We start from the raw sequence: 18535 nt of genomic DNA on the forward strand, positions 1-18535 counted from the left end.
GTAGGCAAATTAGAATGAAGGTGCCTAAGGGTAACTGCAATGATAACTTCTTTCCCAACTTTTAAGTTGGGAAAGAAGCTGAACATGTGCGTTGCAACCTACAGGTTTAATTTACTAAGCTGAAGCTAGCGTCTCAAGCATTCATTTTTTATTATAAAAAAAATTTAAAATTTTTTTTTATCGTGGTTGAACGCATTACTTTAATCATAAAAGCATGGGGCCATGTTTATATATATATATATATATATATATATATATATATATATATAATTAATCAAAGATTAATTAATTAGATAAAAAATTAAATTAAATTTATTAATTTTTTTAATGTATTTAGCATTATTTAATTAAAATTAATTTTATTTTATTATAAAATTTAAATTTAAATATAGGTAATAATAATAATAATAATTATATAATATGTATAGAATTGATTAGTGGGACCCTCAAAAAAGTTGGTTGTTAGGTTTAGGATTGTAGAGAGAAGTTATAAAAATTTTGTTTTGAGATGTGAATGATGTGTTATAGTAGGTCCTACGATGATGTTGAGTTTTTGAGTTCAAGGTTGCGGTTACCCTAAGGGTGGCTGCAACGCTAGGTTTAAAAAGAAAAAAAAAAGTTGAACATGTGCGTTGCAGCCTGCATGTTCTACTTTTGAAGCTGAAAGGAATACATTTTTAATTATTAAAAAAAATTAATTTAATTTGTGTTGGGGTGCCGCTCCACGCACCCATTTAATCAGAAATGCGGATGGGTCGATGCTGGTTTCAGGTACTACCCTAAAGCCAAGATCAACGGTCCAAATCAGTTTTGCAGGTCAAATCATTTTATCTGCAACGAGATCCGGGCCGTTAATACCTTACCTGGGCACTACCCGAATGGTGTAGCATCGACCAACTCCAAAAATGCATGGGGCATGAGCCCCATGTAATTGATTTTTTAAAAATATATATATATATATATATGATTTTTTAATATATTTAAATAAAGAAAAATAATAAAATATAATTAATCTAATTACTTTACATTAATTTACGTAATCACTTAAAAATATTAAAAACATAATTACTCAAAGATAATGAAGTGCATAAAAAATTTAAATTTAATTTATTAAATAATTTTACATATTTAGTATTATTTAACATAAAATTATTTTTATTATTTTATAAAATTTAAATTAAAATTTAGGTAATAAATAATAATAATATAATATGTGTAAAAATGATTAGTGGAACCCGTAAAAAAGTTATTTTTTGGATTAAGATTGTGGAAAAAAGTTATAAAAATTTTGTTTTGAGATGAGAATGATAGATCCACAATGAAGTTGAGTTTTTTGATTCAGGACTACGAGTACCCTAAGAATTTGCAATTTTCATCAATGAATTTAAAGTCATCATGTCAGGAATAAAGATTCCATAAATTACAACCAAAACAGTTAGTCTGATCCTAAGTAATCTTTAAATATCCAACAACAAATGGAGCATCAGTGAGATTGGAGAAGACATTACGTACAAACGTCAAATAAATAGTATGGACTGGTAAAGCCTTACCATATGAACTAAGACCTTTTGTTTCCCTTTATGATTAGTTATTGAAACTCACACCACCACTACATGCCCTGCCCACTGTTGCCCTCTCTTCGCCTTCTCCTACGTCCTGACCGTCCCAAGAGAACTCTACCATGGCGGCGTAGACGACTCGCCAATGTCATATGGTTCCTTCCAGAAACTTCATTTTCATCAATATGGTTGCCATCTTGATCCAATTCGCGGAAAGAATCAACAGAGCTTTCATGACTCGATCTCGAAGTGTTCCTCAAGCCTCGATCATTCTGTCTCATTCCAGAACCAAACATCTGCATAAACATCATCACAGACATCAACCTCCGACCAAATCCATTTTCAATTTCCTCGTTTGGCTCCAATGCATCTGCATCACCGTCAGAACCCAAACCAAAATGGCTTCGCTCGATCACGTAATCACCAAAAAACATTGCCCCTGGATTTGACGACCTTATGGTGCTCATCACATCTTCCCTCTCTCGCTCCTGCTCTAGGTTTCTCCACTTCTGTTCGAGAGTAGGATCCAATTCGTGCGGTTTAGCAGAAGGGTGCTCAGTCCTCACATGTTTCTGCAGCTCTTTGTATGTTCCAATGAATGAGCAGTTATCCTGGTTGCAAGTTCGTTTCTTTGTGTTTAGATGGTCTCGTGCTGGCTCCACAACCGTCCAACCCTTCACTTGAGCCCTACAAAGGGGACATGTGAGCTCTGTAGCTTTTTCATTAACAACCAACCCACCAGACAATGGATCCATCACTTCAGTAGGCGCATCATAAATTGGTGCATTGTTAGATGACATTACTTTTGTGTACGCCTTCTTGTACTGGTCCAGACAGTTGGAATGACGGAAGCTGGTTCCACACATGTAGGGACGACAGCCTTTATCATGGGAGGAACAGAGGAGAAGAACAGCATTATGAGGACACTCCATACATATCGAACAAGTAGCACCTTCCCAGTCATGGATGAATGTTTTTGAGCAATTATTTTTGACCTCGCAATTGGGAATACTGTTAGACTGTGAGGGGTATGGTGTTGGTCTGTCCCGCCGTGAAGAGATCCTGAGTCTTCCCCTGCCGCCTTTCGCCATGCCTTAAATAAACTCGCAAGATGGATTTGAGAATCTTTAAAGGATGACTAGCTTCACTGAGCAAAAAGACTTCTCAATATAGCAAACCACTAGCTTTGTCTAGTCAAAGTCATGAGTTCAGTGTCTTCAAAAAATCGTAAAACGGAAAAAGGGCAGAATTCAACCAAAGATAGAACTTGCCACAGCAGGCAACAATTATTGAACAATAAATATGTAGCACTTTGAAAATCTTGTGCTGACCGCGGTAATTTAAAACATGTAGATTCCTTCTGTCAAGAGATTTGTAAAATACGTGCAAGATGGATTGGAGATTTCAATAGTTCACCTTTCAAAAATCGTTTGATAACTAATAAGAAACGATCGCATCTAGCATAACATGAAACACAAAATATAGAAGACACTGCCAAATGTTGCTCAACTCTGATACCTTTGCCACTTGTTCAAAATTAATTTCACTAAAAACCAGCATTTATAGTGAATCCCCAGATATTAAAACTGCAAATGAGAGGCTTAACGCAAATATTAATAATTTACATGCATACACCAAATATTCCGTCAATCATATTATTAAGCTCCCAGAAAATCAGAAAATTTTGTAAACACGAGTGACCAAAATCACAAAGATTGACCAGTGTGAAGTACAAAAAAATCAAATAATCACAAAAACCCACCACGACAAAAGCTCATGGAAGATCCCAAAATCTATCCCCCTCCGTGTAGACCACAAAATTGATAATTCTAGGCGATTAATGTGAAATAATTTAACGTAAAGAATCGATAAACATACCAGGCGGAAATGTGAGAACTTGCAGTTGAATTTTTTCGGATACGAGACAGAAATGGAGTTTGAAAAGAGGAGAATGTAACGCGTAAAAAGATCGAGGGCGAAGCGCGGGCAATTCTAAAATTTTCAGCGGTACCCTCGCCTCGATTTCTTCCTCTCTTTCTTTTTATTTATTATTATTTATCTATTTTTCTTCTCAGGAAGAAAAGCCCTTCCCCCAGCTGGCGAATGGCGATTGGGGTGAGGTCATCGAACCAATCCCTGCCCTCGTAAGAGATAGGTGGGTTGAGTTATGTTTTTAGTGACCCGCGTCAACCGCGAGTTGGGTCGAGCGAGTCAGGTCGGTTTTTCGTATTTTTAAAAATTAGAAATTTTTATTTTTTGTTTAATTTTGTGTGTTTTGTTGCATAATATTAACTTATAAAAATCAGTTTTTCATGGGATGATCTGACATATTTGTTTTTCGTAAGACACGTTGATTCGATTTATATTTATGATAAAAACTAATATATTTGACATTAAAAAATAATGTTTTTTCATGAGTAGTGAGACGATTTTACATGAATTTTTGTGTATTTTTAGAGTATGTGTTTTGGAAATTTTAAAACTAGTATTTAACGTGTTTTTAATGGTTTTTATGTATTTATATTTATTATATGCTAATATATTAATATATTATGTATGTGATAATTATTTTCAAGTAAACTGTGATCATATTTGAGCCATTTTTGTCTACATGGATTTTTTTTTTTGAGAAAGTCTACATGCTTTTATATGTATTGTTTTGTTAAAATCTATTATATGATTTTTCGCTCATGAGAACACACTATATAAACGATATTTAAATAAAATTAACAAGATAGTATTAGATTATGCAAGATTTAAATTTCAAATATAATATGGAGAATTGCTTAACGGTCATGATATATGATAGATAAATCTTAAAGTTACAAATTTTATCTTCTATATATATATAATGACAAAAACTCCTATGAGACGGTCTCAAGGGTCATTTTTTTTAAACGAGTCTCTTACCTGAGTTATTCATTAAAAAGTATTATATTTTATGTCAAAAATATTAATTATTATTATAAATATGGGTAGGATTGACCCGTCTCACGGATGAGACAGTCTCACATGAGTGTTACTCATATATAATTATGTGCAAATTTTATGACCATGTGTTACTATTTATTTAAGTCGAAAAATATTTTTAAAATATCGATGATTTATAGTATATCTGAGAGTTAAGTTAGACAAACTTTCGATGATTCGTGAAATAATCATAACAAATACATCTCTAATGCGAGGAATGTATATGTATTTTTTTTATTTTATATAAAAAAATGTGTAAGAGTAGGTTTAAAAAATAGGTGGGGATTAGGATTAATATAGTTCAGAGGAAGTTAATCGGACGATTAGGATTAAGATAATCGGATAGTTAAAGGGGAAGTAGGGCTATAAAACCAAACTCTTTTTATATGAACACAAAACACACGATATATTTTCTCTCTTAAATACATACAAAATCTCTGTGTAATCTTGTGCTTCCTCGCTAATATACGCAGATTAAATCTCTTCCCCATCTCTTTTGCTGCGTACCAGGCCAAGGATTTCTGGAGGAAATAGATGACATTTGGCTTTTTTTTTTCTCTAGAATATTCGACGCACTTGTTTTAGACCCTGAAACGATAGCATAACTCAAGGCGGCGTGTGCAAGGGATTAGGGTTTTTCCTTCACACGGAAGACTGTTTTGGGTATAGTTCCCCTATATAATATTTCATTCAACGCCTTGGTTTCAGTCTCTTTTTTTTTTAAAGTTTTCCGGGGTATTATACGACTGTTTCCGAGTTTTTGTAGACTTTCGTGCTGGTGGACTGTTCAAATTATTGCCTTCTTTTGGGATTTTTCGTTGTTGTTTGGTGGATTCTAGGGTCTAGGGTTTTGATTCTCATGCGTTTTCTCACGTGGGTTTAGGTTTATTCTGAAGAATTTTATCTGTTTCGGCATTTCTTGTGCATGGAGTGGGGTAATATTTAATGGGGTTTGTTGAATTCGCTTGTTATTGAGGTATGGGTGTCTTCCTGGCTTGTTTTCCTTGAGCATGGAGGACATTCGAAGCTGCTATTGTTATGTTGTTTCTGGGCAGTTGAAACGTGACTGAGTTTTGGTGGTTTTGTTTTGTGTAGTTGAATGTTCTGTTTGGCTCGATAGAATATTACAAATTGTACAGAGTGAGAAGGAACCCTAGATACCCTGTATAGGACAGTTCAGATTCTTTGATTCTAATACCAGTTTGTTGGAGCATTATATTTGGTGTTTTTAACTCGCATTTTGGGGATCCTGGCTATTAAATTTTGGACCTGGGCCTTAGGCTGTTGACAGAAGAAACAGAGGATTTAAGGAATTAGCACTATAGGATAAAGGCTAGACCGACTATGTCCAATTTTGTTCTGGTGTGGAGACACGGTGCTGACTTGGTATAGGAACGTGGCTGCAGAAGTGTGGTTGTTATTCTAAGCAGACAAGTTAATTTTCCACCCATTTATTTTTGTATATGATAATGTTTAGCACTAATTATGGAAAAAAGTGAACCCACTTTAGTACCGGAATGGTTGAAAAATTCTGGAAGCCAGAGCGGCAGTGGATCTACTTCGCATTTAGGTATTATCATCTTAAATAAGAATTTATTATCCAACTTTTTCAATCTTTCGAATCTACCTATTTTTAATGTTTTTGTGTTTTGTTTTAGATGAGAAATCTGCTCCCAAACTTTCAAGGAACAATTCATTTTTTAGTAGCAATGGTCATGATTTTGGACGATCATCGAGTTCCGAAAGAACGACCTCGTCATATTTCCACCGGAGTTCCAGTAGTAATGGCTCTGGAAATCTGAGGTCCTATAATAGTTTTGGCCGAAATCGACGTGACAGGGATTGGGAGAAAGATAGATACGATTCTCAAGATAAAGACAAGTCATTATCGGGGGATCGCTGGCACAGGGGCATTTCAGATTCACCTGGGAACACCTTTTCTGGTAAATTTGAGTGGGATGGGTTAAGACGATCTCATTCTGCAACTTCTGGGCCGCACGGGGACACGTGGACTAAGAAAGGTGTAACTGACTCAAGCGGTGCAGGTGGAAACAACACTAATGCTTTGCTTACCAAGGGTACTCTTGGTGGCAGCGTGAACAAAACAAGATTTGAGAGAAATTTTCCATCACTAGGAACTGAAGATAAAACTGTCATTCCGGAGGTTGGAAGAGTCCCATCCCCGGGCTTAAGTTCTGCCATTCAGAGCCTACCTGTTGGTCCTGCAGCTGCAGTTGGTGGCGAAAAGTGGACATCTGCATTGGCAGAGGTTCCTGTGTTAGTTGGAAGCAATGGAATTGGAATCTCATCTGTGCAACAATCTGCTTCCTCTCAGCCTGCCTTGGGCACAACCACCTCTCTCAATATGGCAGAAGCTGTAGCTCAGGGTCCAAGCCGAGCTCCGGTTATGCCTCAGGTAGGTTCCTTTCTCCATTATTATTGAAGAAATTCGAGTGACTGTGCTAATACACAACGCTCATTCTGTTACAGGTATCTGTTGGAACTCAAAGACTCGAAGAACTGGCAATTAAGCAATCTAGGCAGTTAATTCCAGTCACACCATCCATGCCAAAGACTTTGGTAAGAGTGGAACTTTACTTGTTTTGAAATTTAGAAAGATGTCATTTTTCATTTAGTAAAGTTGATTAACTTTGTTGATTGCGGTCTTTGTTCTAGGTGTATGGTTCTTACTAATTTAATTTTCTTCCTTTTAGGTTAAAAAAAAAGCATGCGATAAGGTTTGTTTAATGATTGCATAATCGGAAAATTTCTCATCTCAATAGTTATACGCGATTATTCACAAGATATGCTTTGATGTCTTATGATTGGAGCAATTTAGTGTTGTGGTCCTATGAAGTCTTCTGTACAAGTTAGATCCAGATTGCATGAAAAAACACTACTGGATAGAAAAAAAGACACTTTTTATGCTGAAAAATAAGCCTAAGCCATAGGTGGAGAGTTATCTGTAACATATGGTGTCTGCTGATGGATATGGAGATTTTGGAAGAAATAGTCCTAGAATAACTCTTTAATCAGGCAAACAAACCATATAATCGAAAAAGATCGGCATGATTAATCACTTGTGGCTGCATCTTGTGTGTTTGTGTGACTGTTGGTAAAACTAGTTTTATGTTAACTAAAAATTTTTTTAGCACATAGTAGTGAAATAAGCGGAACACTATCTTGTAGCTGCCTATTATGCACCTTGGCTAGAATTAGAAATTTGTTAATTGGGAGAAAGGATGAGAAAAGTGGAGACTACAGTTGTAAGGCATTTAGCACCCTCACGGCCTCACCTGAATCAGAAGCAAGCAGATTATATCAAGTGGAATATCATTGAAGAAACAAAGGACCCTATACCATTGGAATGTATTTAGCACAAAAGTTTGAGAGAATGGATTATTTCCCCGAGCTGATGAAATGCTTGGTTTCTATATTTTCACTGCAGAACAAAATCAGGAATTTTATTGGTCATACATAGATAACTATTGTTACATGTCGTATAAGTCTGAGGATTTTGATAGTTGAGGTGAAGTTCCCTACTTTTGATTGTACATGAGGAAAACAGAAACCAATTGGGATATGTCTTGGACTTGAAGAAGCTTAAAATCTAATACGATCTTATTTTCCTACCCTATTGGTAAACAACTTGCTTGAACTCCTTACTGTTTCTTTCTCTTTCTGTTGGCGAGCTGTTTTGATGTCATTGGACGGGTTGCATTTATTCATTCAATTATTTCCTTGAATTCACAAACTTGAGCACCTGTATTTATCAGGTACACGTGCACATTCTATTTTCCAAGTTCCAATGATGTTGCTAGTTTCTAGCAATGAATACGAGTGAATACGAACTATATTTTTCGACATTAGGTCATATTGGTAAAGTCAGTGGTCCGATGGCAGGTTACCTTCTGTGTAGAACGAACCACAACTTTAAACTGATAAGAATTTTCAACATTTACTGTTTCATTAACTCTTCTGTCTGCTTTGGCAAGTTTGAAAAGAAACTCTTCTGTCTATCTTGTCAAGTTAAATATTTTGCAGTCATTCAACCTTGAAAAGCATTCCATTCTGATGTGTTTTGTGACTTTGCCACCCACACCCCCCCACCCCCCACCCCCCACCCCCACATAAGTGTGATAGAATTTTTTCCGGACACTCGTTTCTAAGTCCTGTTGGACGGAAATTATATGTGGATATATTCCTTTCATGGTTAACATTAAGTTCTCTATAACCACATGCTTTATATGTATTATATTATCCGCAATTGGAATTGTGGTCATTGTGTGCCTCAAAAGAGTAGCTCATCTGATAGAGGAAATTATTTATCGAACTCTAATAGTAAATTTTTATTAAACATAACTATGTTCCATCACAAGTCACAACCTCTATGAATATTAGATATTTCGATACTTCAAAACTGCTAATGAGATTTTCCCGCCTGAGTTTCTGGCTATGAGCCCAGGCTTTAATTTATTTGGTCAGTACCTAAGTTCTGACATAATTTGGCTCAAAATGATGATTAATTTGATTCAAATGTGAGTAGCAGTTATCATATAATGGCCACTTACATTACTTATGCTCACCATTCTTCGTTTGTTGCAGTAGGGCCCCTAAATTTGCATGTCCTGTCAAATGTTTAGGTTGATTTTTTGTCCTGTTAACGTTACGATTTGTTTGGGTTCATCCTTCTGTCCGTTGATAGTCTATAAATTAAACTTCACATTATTTTTCCGTGATCTAGTGTAAACTGTTTTTCATCTACTGTTGGCCAAAAGTTCGAAATATATGTATTGGGGATTGTTTTTGTTTATGTCTTTGAATGGATATGTCGACAGATTACAAGAAGGCTTAGTTTTGATTATCTTGTTTTTTAAGATATTGATTTGAGAAGGTATCAAGAAAAAGGCGATTGGAATATGTGTTGGGAATATTGTAATGGCAGTGTTCCAGAAACAGGAAATGAATCTGATGTAGATTTTGCCCATTTTCTTAAAATCATCTCCTCTGGTCACCAGGTAGAATGTTAAATACGGAGAACAATTAATATGATGAGTCACTGATGTAGTTATATGTCCTTGCATATAATAGGGAGTAAAATTATCTGATAAGCTTGAAGATGGTCATCAACAACTTTTCTGCTTTCTTTGCCTGTGATGTTAGTTTGTTAACCGGTATATTTGTCAAAGTATTCCCTAAATGAGTTATACATAAATTGTGCCTATCATATATACTCTGTTTTTTTTCGGCTTAAAAGAGTTGGATAGCTCATAAATTCATAATCATTTGGAACTTGATAAATTTGGCCAATGTTTTTCCATTGGTTTGGCACCATCTGGTCACAGCATTTCTTGGAATTTTTGTTGAGTATGCTCAACTTTGCTACAGGTTTCAAATTCTTCAGATAAACAGAAAACTAAATTGGGCCAGCAGCAACATCCCATAACTTCACTTTCCATTAATCACTCCAAGGGTGATATGTCTAAGTCATCAAATGTGGGAAAACTACATGTTCTCAAGCCATCACGAGAGAAAAATGGGGTTGCCCCGGTTGTGAAGGACAATTCGAGTCCAACAAGTGGTATCAATGCAGTAAATTCTACGCTTCCTACTGCTCCATCTGTTACTGGTACTGTAGCAGCCAAGGGCTCACCAAACATCCAAGCCCTGAACCGTAAGCCTGTATTGTCTGTGCTGGAGAAGCGAAGCATCTCTCAAGCTCAAAGTCGAAAAGAGTTTTTCAACCTTGTGCGAAAGAAATCCATGGCAATCTCCACTTCTGTTACTGATGCTGAGAATTTTTCCTTAGTTATGGACACAGGGACTGCTGTATCCCCGCCACCTTCAGAAACTTCTGAAAAGGAGGATCTACCTGCTCCTAATACTTTTCAGATTGATGATGCTCAATCAAATGCATGCCTGAGTGATGACTTTTTGTCTGAGAAAAGAGATGATGTGACTTGCATTGATGATACTTGTGTTGTGCCGAAATACTCGGGGAACGGAAAGAATGCTAGCATGGATCCTCTATTTTCAGAGGAGGAGGAGGCTGCCTTTCTACGCTCTTTGGGCTGGGAGGAAAATTCTGATGAGGGTGGACTTACCGAAGAAGAAATAAGTGCTTTCTTCAAAGATGCAACTAAGGTATATAATACAAGTTACAACCTCCATTCGGATATAATACTTTGGTTTATTTAAAAATTTGTCATATTTGTTCTGCCACTGAAAATTATTCTTCGTTTCATCTGTTGTGCAGTACAACTCAAAACCAGCTCTGAGAATACTTGAAGTAGTGCAGCCCAAATTTATTGCATCATTGGGCTCGCAGATGACTGGCATTTCTTCTGGATTGAGTTCTTCTGATGCTAAGCTGGAATCTTGATCTGCTAAACATGGTTTGTTATGCTGAGAATCTTATTTTGATAGAGAAGATGAATTCTTACCCTCGTTCTTTTTTCTGAAATTCGGTGCTGGTTCGTGAGATGCTGCAAGAAAAAGGTGGCTTGATATTTTTGGTCTTTCACAGAAGTGGAATATGAATAAATTATCGATGATCGAGTCCTACAAATCAATCTTGATGACCGTCTTTTCACGGTGTGGGTTCTAGACTATTCATGGTCAGTAGTACAGAGGTAGAATAGGTTTTAATCCATCAAGCTACTCAACGACGTTGCTTGTTTGCAAAGTCTGGGTCTTTACAGTTTTGGGGTTAAATGATGAACAGGGGATTTTTTGAACAGATATTTTGCCCTTTCTTTTGGTTAATTAAAGATGAAAAGAATCAAGATTTAACGATATTCTTTCTTCATTTTCTCGACCCTTATCAGCTCATGTGAATGCTTCTCGGGTAAACCTTGGGATTTCTTGATTGATTAATCGGTTATGTATTTCAAGTATCACTTTAACTTCCTTATCAGCTCATGTGAATGCTTCTCGGGTAAACCTTGGGATTTCTTGATTGATTAATCGGTTATGTATTTCAAGTATCACTTTAACTTCCATGAGATTGTCTCGTTAAACAGTTTCGTGAGTCTAAATCCCTATATGATCATATAAAAAATTATTATTTTTCTCTTCAAATATGATATATGAGATATGAGACCGTCTTACTCTTCAAGCTCTTGTCGTAATTATTAGTTCCGGAAAAATCAAAATGGAAGAAAAACGGTTGATCATGCAATTTTTTTCGTTTATAAAAGTGAATTTGGATGTTATATATTTTAGTTGAAGGAAAAATGGAGGACGATAAAAAAAATTACATGTGGTGAAATTAAAAGAACGTTAACATTTTATGTATATTAGTGAAAAATGCAAACGTTTCACGTGTGTTAAAAAGATGAGTTTTTTCATGTGAAAGGTGGAGTGGGTGAGAGGTTTTTAGCGGGGTTATGGGTAGAAAATGTAATTATGGATAACAAAAAAAGTGAAGAGGAGCAAAAGTGAAAACAAAAAATGGTGTTCATGCTTAAGCAGTTATTTTAGGCGTCTCAGCTATTAGAATATAGTATAGGTATTTTAATTTAGAGTAACGCTACAGATCCGATTTATTTAATTGCAAGTTGTTGCAATTATTGTGACGAAATTGTTCTTCAAATATGTTTTTTTATTTAAAATATTTGTATCCCATGTTTTAATTTTTGATAGATTGCCAAATTTTTATTACTAAATTGCAGTGTTCTAAAAGGCGGTGCTTAGGACCGCCCAGGCGCTAGACGGTTATCCATCTCCCCGATTTTTAGACAATTGAAGCTTCTGAAATTTATTACATTAATTATCCGTCTAGGCCGCCTAATTGCCGCTTAGATGCCTCAAAATCCACCTAAACGACCGCCTAGATTAACATATAATGTTTTATATTTTTTAATTTTAATTTTTTTAAAAAAAGATTATTTGACATATTTGTCCATCAATTTGTATTGGATGAAAACGAGAAATATGTCATGTATTTTGATCGAGTTGAATTCGATTACGAGAAATTATTGGAAAAATATTAAAATGAACAAGAATAATTATATATTTAGACTTGAAAAAACACCACTTAGACAGATGAATTAGATAAAGAGGAATTATGTGAGAAATATTAAGATGAATCATATTAAAATACTTAGATATTTAGGCTTAAAAAAACCGTTTAGCGAGGCCTAGGCGACTGCCTAAGAGGTTAGATGCTACGCGGTGGGTGACCGCCCGCCTACCATGTAGTAGCCCGTATCCAAAACTAATGATTAATGAGTACTTAATCGTATGATCATGTTTAGATTAATTAAAACATGATTAAGAAAATTTCCAAGGGATTAACGGAGTTCGGAAATGAATCCAGGACACTCAAAAATGGTGGGATAGGTTCGGGAGGATCGGACGATCCGAACTGAGTTCGGAGGATCCGAACGTAAACGGAGCCAAGGATCGGAGGCCCCGGGAAGTTCGGACGATCCGTTCGTGTACGTCCGGCTGTCCCAATATAATATGTCATCGGTGACGTCACAGAGGTGACTTCGGACGGTCCGAAGTGCTGGCAGGGACACTTGTGACGCATGCAAGGATAGGACGGTCCGAAGTGAGGTTCGGACGGTCCGAACCCTTGCCTATATAAAGGGGCCGAGAGACTCATTTGTTAGCCGCACCAATTTACTCTCCTTCGCCCGCGTGACTCTATTTTAGGGCTTTTGGTACTCTTATTTTAGAGTTGGAGTAGAAAATATATTTTAGCATAGTCAGACAGTGTTTGACATAGTAGAGGAGCGGCATCCGAGTAGCGGAGCGGTGCTCGAGGCTGTGGAGCGGCAGCAGGGGTGTGCCCCTAGTTGCGGGATAGTCGCCATCAGCGGACTGACGACAGACGCAGGTATAGCTATGGTCTCTTTAAATTATTTAGGAGTATGCAACAGTTTAGTTAAGAGTTTTAGAGCTTATTGAATGATGCATGGGTATTTGCATTGTAGAGTTGATGATAGGCTTGGAACCTAGAGTGGGACTACTAGGACTGCCTGTAGAAAGGTACGTAAGTACTGACTGAGATTGCTAGCGGATATGCATGCTTATATGTTGCATTTATGTGTTTGCATGTTATTATTGTTATATGGCATGTACATATCATCTTGTGTCTGTACATCTGTACATCTTTTGAGATGAGCCAGTTAGGGTTGCTCAGCCCTGTTTGGACGTTTGATATCGAGTACCCTTAGGTACTGGTACCTAGAGGACTCCGTGGCCCGCGTCCGAGATTTGGAAGAGAGTGGTCGCTAACAGTGGTTAGCTACCCCCATGTGACGAGCTTATATCCCAGGCAACAGTCTGAGCAGTTTGCATACAGTTATCCCTGATATGGATACCCTGTTATTTGCACGCATCATATTTGTATGTTTATCCATATTTGCGTATTGAGCTTAGAGCTCACATCCAGTCTTTTCTGTGTATCTGGACACCCCATTCGACGGGGCATGTATAGGTGCAGGATTGAGCACCAGGAGCTTGGAGAGGCCAGTGACCCTTGAAGACATCAAGATTAGCTGTAGGTTTTATTTAAGTTATTCGATTGGGTTGTATAATCGAATTTGTTTAACCGGTTGTATTACGCCAGTCTGTTTTGTTTAAGTCTTCCGCAACAATTTATTTAATGCATGCTTAATTATGCTCTTAACTCTGATTAGGTAGTGGATCCGGGTCGGGTCGCTACATACCATCTACTACTTTTAAAAATATTGCTAAATTGAATGTTATATAAATAACACATGTTGACACTAATAATTTGCACAAATCATTGCAATTATTATAAGTGAGATGGTAACAATTGAAAAAATGGATACGACAATTGAATGGAATATTCAAACCTTCATTCTCCTCTTCTGCTTTTTCTTTCTTCTTGTTGTTTGAGAAGAGTACATAATTTTATTAAAAATTTGAAGGATTACAATCTTCATTCAAAATGTGGTAGACGAAATCAGGAGAGTGCAGATTGTGGAACGAGCGTGAAAACAAGATATCCTAACAAGATTGTGGACAACCTTGTTTGTTTGTCTGCGTGTGAAACAGACCCTGAATGATGGTAAATTACGAAGAGCTTCGCGGCACTCAGAGATAATGATACCAAATTCTGAATCGTTTTCTCGTTGCGAGCACACTACATCAATTACCACTTCGGAATCTAATTCAAAGATTACATCTTGGAGACTCATGCCTTCAATCCAACTCAGCGCTTCCTTGAAAGCCATTGCTTCTGCTGCTCTAATTTCCATTAGACCAGGGAAAAAATTAGCTTGAGCAAATATAAAGGAGCATGTTGAATCTCGAAGTACCATTCCCACCACAACATTCCTCAAATTATTCTGTAACGACGCATCAATATTGCATTTTAAGGCAGGTGCTTGTGGTTTTTTTCCAGATGCTGATCTCCCTGTCCGTCAAATTTCTTCTTACACATATTCCCCCGATGCTCTGCCCTCCATTCCGACAGAAACTTCATCGTTGTATCAACAACTTTGTTTGCTGTAACGGTAGTCTTATTCCATATTTTCTCATTTCGTGTGGGATCGAGCGCTTGCCGCTTTACCAAAATTATAGCAGGTGGTAATAGTGCAACTCAAATCTTTTAAACCGCACAGCAGCCCAAGCGTCATGGTTCGATCATTCTACCCATCAAAAACAATGATTTCACCCCAACAATACCTCTCCCAATAATTGCACTCCTTGCAATCAATGAGAATCGAACTCGTGACATTGGCTCTGATATCAATTGTAGGACCAAGCGCTTGCCGCTTTATCAAAAACTATAATGTCATGGTTCGATCGCTCTACCCAACAAGGATAATTATTTCATCTCAACATAGCTCGAGCTCTCCAAATACCCCATAACACCATTGCCACATTTTCAATTGAGGTGTTTGAACCCTTGCTGAACATTTGAAAGAACAATTGGACAAATCCATCTGCCTCGTTTGTCAAAGAGAGTACGAGGTTCTAAATCCCAAGATTTTTCCAACAAGCTTTTGCCAACAGACATAAAATGAAGAGGTGCCAGGAGTTTTCCCATTCACTTTCACAAGTGACACATTAAATGAGAACCACCATATGTTTTTTTGGAGATTATCTCTATTTGGTAGAACTTCCTTAGCTGCACGCCACGGAAAATTCTTTACCTTCGGTGGGATATTCAAGTTCCACATTTTGCCAATCCCCTAGGGTCCTATGGTCATCCCATTCATCATCACTCTCTTGAATGATTTTTTAACCCGAGCAAACAGAGTATTTCCCATAACTCCCATGATGCCAAATACATTTATCTCCTCCAATTCCCACATGCACGTGAATATTCATGATTCATGTGCATCTCGATGATCAAAAAGCTCATACAACAACTCAATATCCCACTGATGAGTGAATGTGATTAAAAGATCACTTATATACAGCGAGTTGGTGTCCTTGGCTGGAGGCAAATCAACATAAAAGTTTGTTGGATCACGAAGACATGAGTCTTTTCATATTCTGATGTTGTTATCGTTTCTCAGATGCCATCCAATTCCCCTATTCATTATAGGCTTTAAATTCCACAAACTTCGCCAAATAAAACTATGATTGTGGCCGAGAGTGGCTTCCAAGAAGGTTGAATTGGGATAGTATTTGGCTTTAATGACCCTGGCCATGAGAGAGTTTGGTTTCGAAATAAGATTACATGCTTGTTTTTCAAGTATTCCCAAGTTAAAAGATCTCAAGTTTTAGAATCTCATTCCACCCTGTATCTTTCTAGTGCAGAGCCGTTCTCAACTTATCCATTTGATGCCTCGATTTCCATCGGGTGTAGAACCCCACCAGAAAGAGTTCATAATTCGTTGGAGTTCATCAACGGTGGACTTTAGTAATAGGAAACATTCATGAAATATGAAGGTAAAGCTTAGGCCACTACCTTGAGCTAAACTTCTCTTCTTTATTTGGAAAGGATTTACCTTGCCATCCCTGATTCCGCTTCCAAATTATATCTTTTAGATAGTTGAAAATTTCTTTCTTCTTCTTTCCAATAAGCATATGGAGCCCAAGATATTTTCCAGTCCAAAAATCATTTGTAATTCCAAGGGTATCAGATAATAGTTCCTTCTGCTCCCGAACCAAGTTTCCACTAAACATAATCCTAGATTTTGCAAAGTTAATCGACTGATCTGAAGCCTCTTCATAATCTCGCAAAAACTGCTTTACAATCCCAATTCAATCTCGTTTGCCTTAAAAAAGAGAAATGTAGTGACCCAGCTTGGACCACCTTCTAATTACTAGCAGTCTTAAGCATGAAATTATCTCAATAACCAAAGTACTTACATAACAGAGTTTATTGCGAAAACTTAAAAATTGAGTACATGAAAAACCGGTGGAATACAAGCGATACTAAAACCAATGTATTTATACGACCATATGTAAAAAACTAACTGTAGGAAGATAATCTTCTCAGTAGCCCCTGGACCTTCAACTAACCCTGCCTTGATCCTCTCGCTCCGTCCAACATGAGACCCCCCCCCCCCCCCTCCCGTGGAATGGGGTTTCCAAGGTACTACCAAGGACATGAACGAAAATCGCCAAGTACGAAAGTATGAATATACAAAACTAATATGATGCATGCACATGAGGTGACTGGATGACTGGTCAACTACCAAATCCTGGTCAGACTAGACGTCAATGCGTATGTAGCACCATCTGAGAATCTGACCGTATGGTGGCTCACACACTCGTCTATATCATCGTAGTATCAGTTTTTGCGCATTGCGGTAACTCTCAATGCCAGACACATAAACAGATGTAGGGCTCAACGACCCTACGAGAAAGTATATCTCGAAGGAGATATGACCAATTCTTGAATTAATATTTTGAATAATAAATTAGGAAGGGATAAATTAATACAAAATGATGGTATTTACTATATTTTCGCAAATCACTTCTTTAATAATTTAAAAGTTGAGTTTTTTTTCACTTGCCCAACTCTAGCACATTTATTTTTTGTGGATGATAGACTCATATTCTTTAAGGCTACTGCAGCCAATTGTAAGAGGGTGAATTAATGAATGCCTACGGCTCCTATGAAACTACCTTTGGCCAGGTGATTAATTTTGAAAAATCAAATTTATGTGTCACTCATAATACAGATAGTGCCATAGCTCAGGAAATAAATAATTCACCGAATATCCCGATGGTCCAAGGGCATGACGTGTATCTTGGCTTTCCTACTTTTTCCCTCCGTAGTAAAAGAGTCAGTTTGGATATCTTGTATAGAAGGTGGCCGAAACGGTTAAAGGTTGGGGCAGCAGGTTTTTCTCGGCTGGTGGGAAGTAAATTCTTATCAAATTTTTACTACAAGCTATGCCTAATTATGAGATGTCATGCTTCCGAATTCCTTAGGCAACTTGAAGTGCTATTGAAAAGGAGAGTACGAATTTTTGGTGGGGTTTAGAATGACAGAATGAAAATGCATTGGATGACTTGGGGTTCTTTATGCAAACCTAAGTGCCTTGGAGGGTTAGGATTTAGGAAACTTGATACATTCAATAAAGCACTGCTAGCTAAGTAGGTTGGAGAATAATCCGGAATTCAACCTCTCTGGTAGCGCAGTTGCTCAAAGCTCACTACTTTAAACACTCAGACATAATGAATGAAACCTCGACAGTAATCCTTCGTACAATTGGCGTTCGTTGGTTTGGAGTCATGAGTTATTGGAGGAAGGATTATACTAGCGATTGGGTGATGGTAGTTCGATGGACATATTTCGAGACAAGTGGATTTCCTCATTAAGATCAAAGCTCAATCCAAGTGATTTTCAGGAAGGTGATAGGGTGAGTAGTCTGATTGTCGATTACCATTGGAATGAGCCACTCATTAGGAATATTTGTGTACCCCCACACATCATAAGAAATTCTCAATATTCACTTATCGTCTGTGGCAGAGAATAACACTAGATTTTGGAAATATGATACGAAAGGGCAATTCTAGGTAAAAAGCGGATATAAAATTGGAATGGATTTTCATCTTCCCCC

The 18535-nt window shown here is 37.1% G+C and overlaps 2 protein-coding genes across 5 annotated transcripts; one reads left to right on the forward strand and one right to left on the reverse strand.

Moving 5' to 3' along the window:
• Window positions 1-1379: 1379 nt before the first annotated feature.
• Window positions 1380-3616, reverse strand: LOC140864151 (uncharacterized). 3 transcript variants are annotated; one of them, XM_073268100.1, is made up of 2 exons: window positions 3438-3616; window positions 1380-2701 (listed from the first exon to the last, which is right to left on the reverse strand). In XM_073268100.1, the coding sequence occupies exon 2, from the start codon at window positions 2648-2650 to the stop codon at window positions 1610-1612; it is 1041 nt and encodes a 346-aa protein (XP_073124201.1). In that variant the 5' UTR covers window positions 2651-2701; window positions 3438-3616; the 3' UTR covers window positions 1380-1609. The 3 variants fall into 3 exon arrangements, with proteins under 3 accessions (XP_073124201.1, XP_073124200.1, XP_073124199.1); XM_073268099.1 differs by having other exon boundaries at window positions 1380-2706; XM_073268098.1 differs by having other exon boundaries at window positions 1380-2749; window positions 3438-3614.
• A 1257-nt stretch (window positions 3617-4873) lies between these two features.
• On the forward strand, window positions 4874-11351 carry LOC140863373 (uncharacterized). 2 transcript variants are annotated; one of them, XM_073266750.1, is made up of 6 exons: window positions 4874-5192; window positions 5625-6099; window positions 6188-6945; window positions 7020-7109; window positions 9918-10673; window positions 10786-11351. In XM_073266750.1, exons 2-6 carry the CDS (start codon window positions 6015-6017, stop codon window positions 10909-10911), a joined length of 1815 nt encoding a protein of 604 aa, XP_073122851.1. In that variant the 5' UTR covers window positions 4874-5192; window positions 5625-6014; the 3' UTR covers window positions 10912-11351. The 2 variants fall into 2 exon arrangements, with proteins under 2 accessions (XP_073122851.1, XP_073122850.1); XM_073266749.1 differs by having other exon boundaries at window positions 4874-6099.
• Window positions 11352-18535: the final 7184 nt, after the last annotated feature.

The sequence above is a fragment of the Henckelia pumila genome, chromosome 4 (assembly GCF_033568475.1).
Source record: "Henckelia pumila isolate YLH828 chromosome 4, ASM3356847v2, whole genome shotgun sequence".
Classification (NCBI taxonomy): domain Eukaryota; kingdom Viridiplantae; phylum Streptophyta; class Magnoliopsida; order Lamiales; family Gesneriaceae; genus Henckelia; species Henckelia pumila.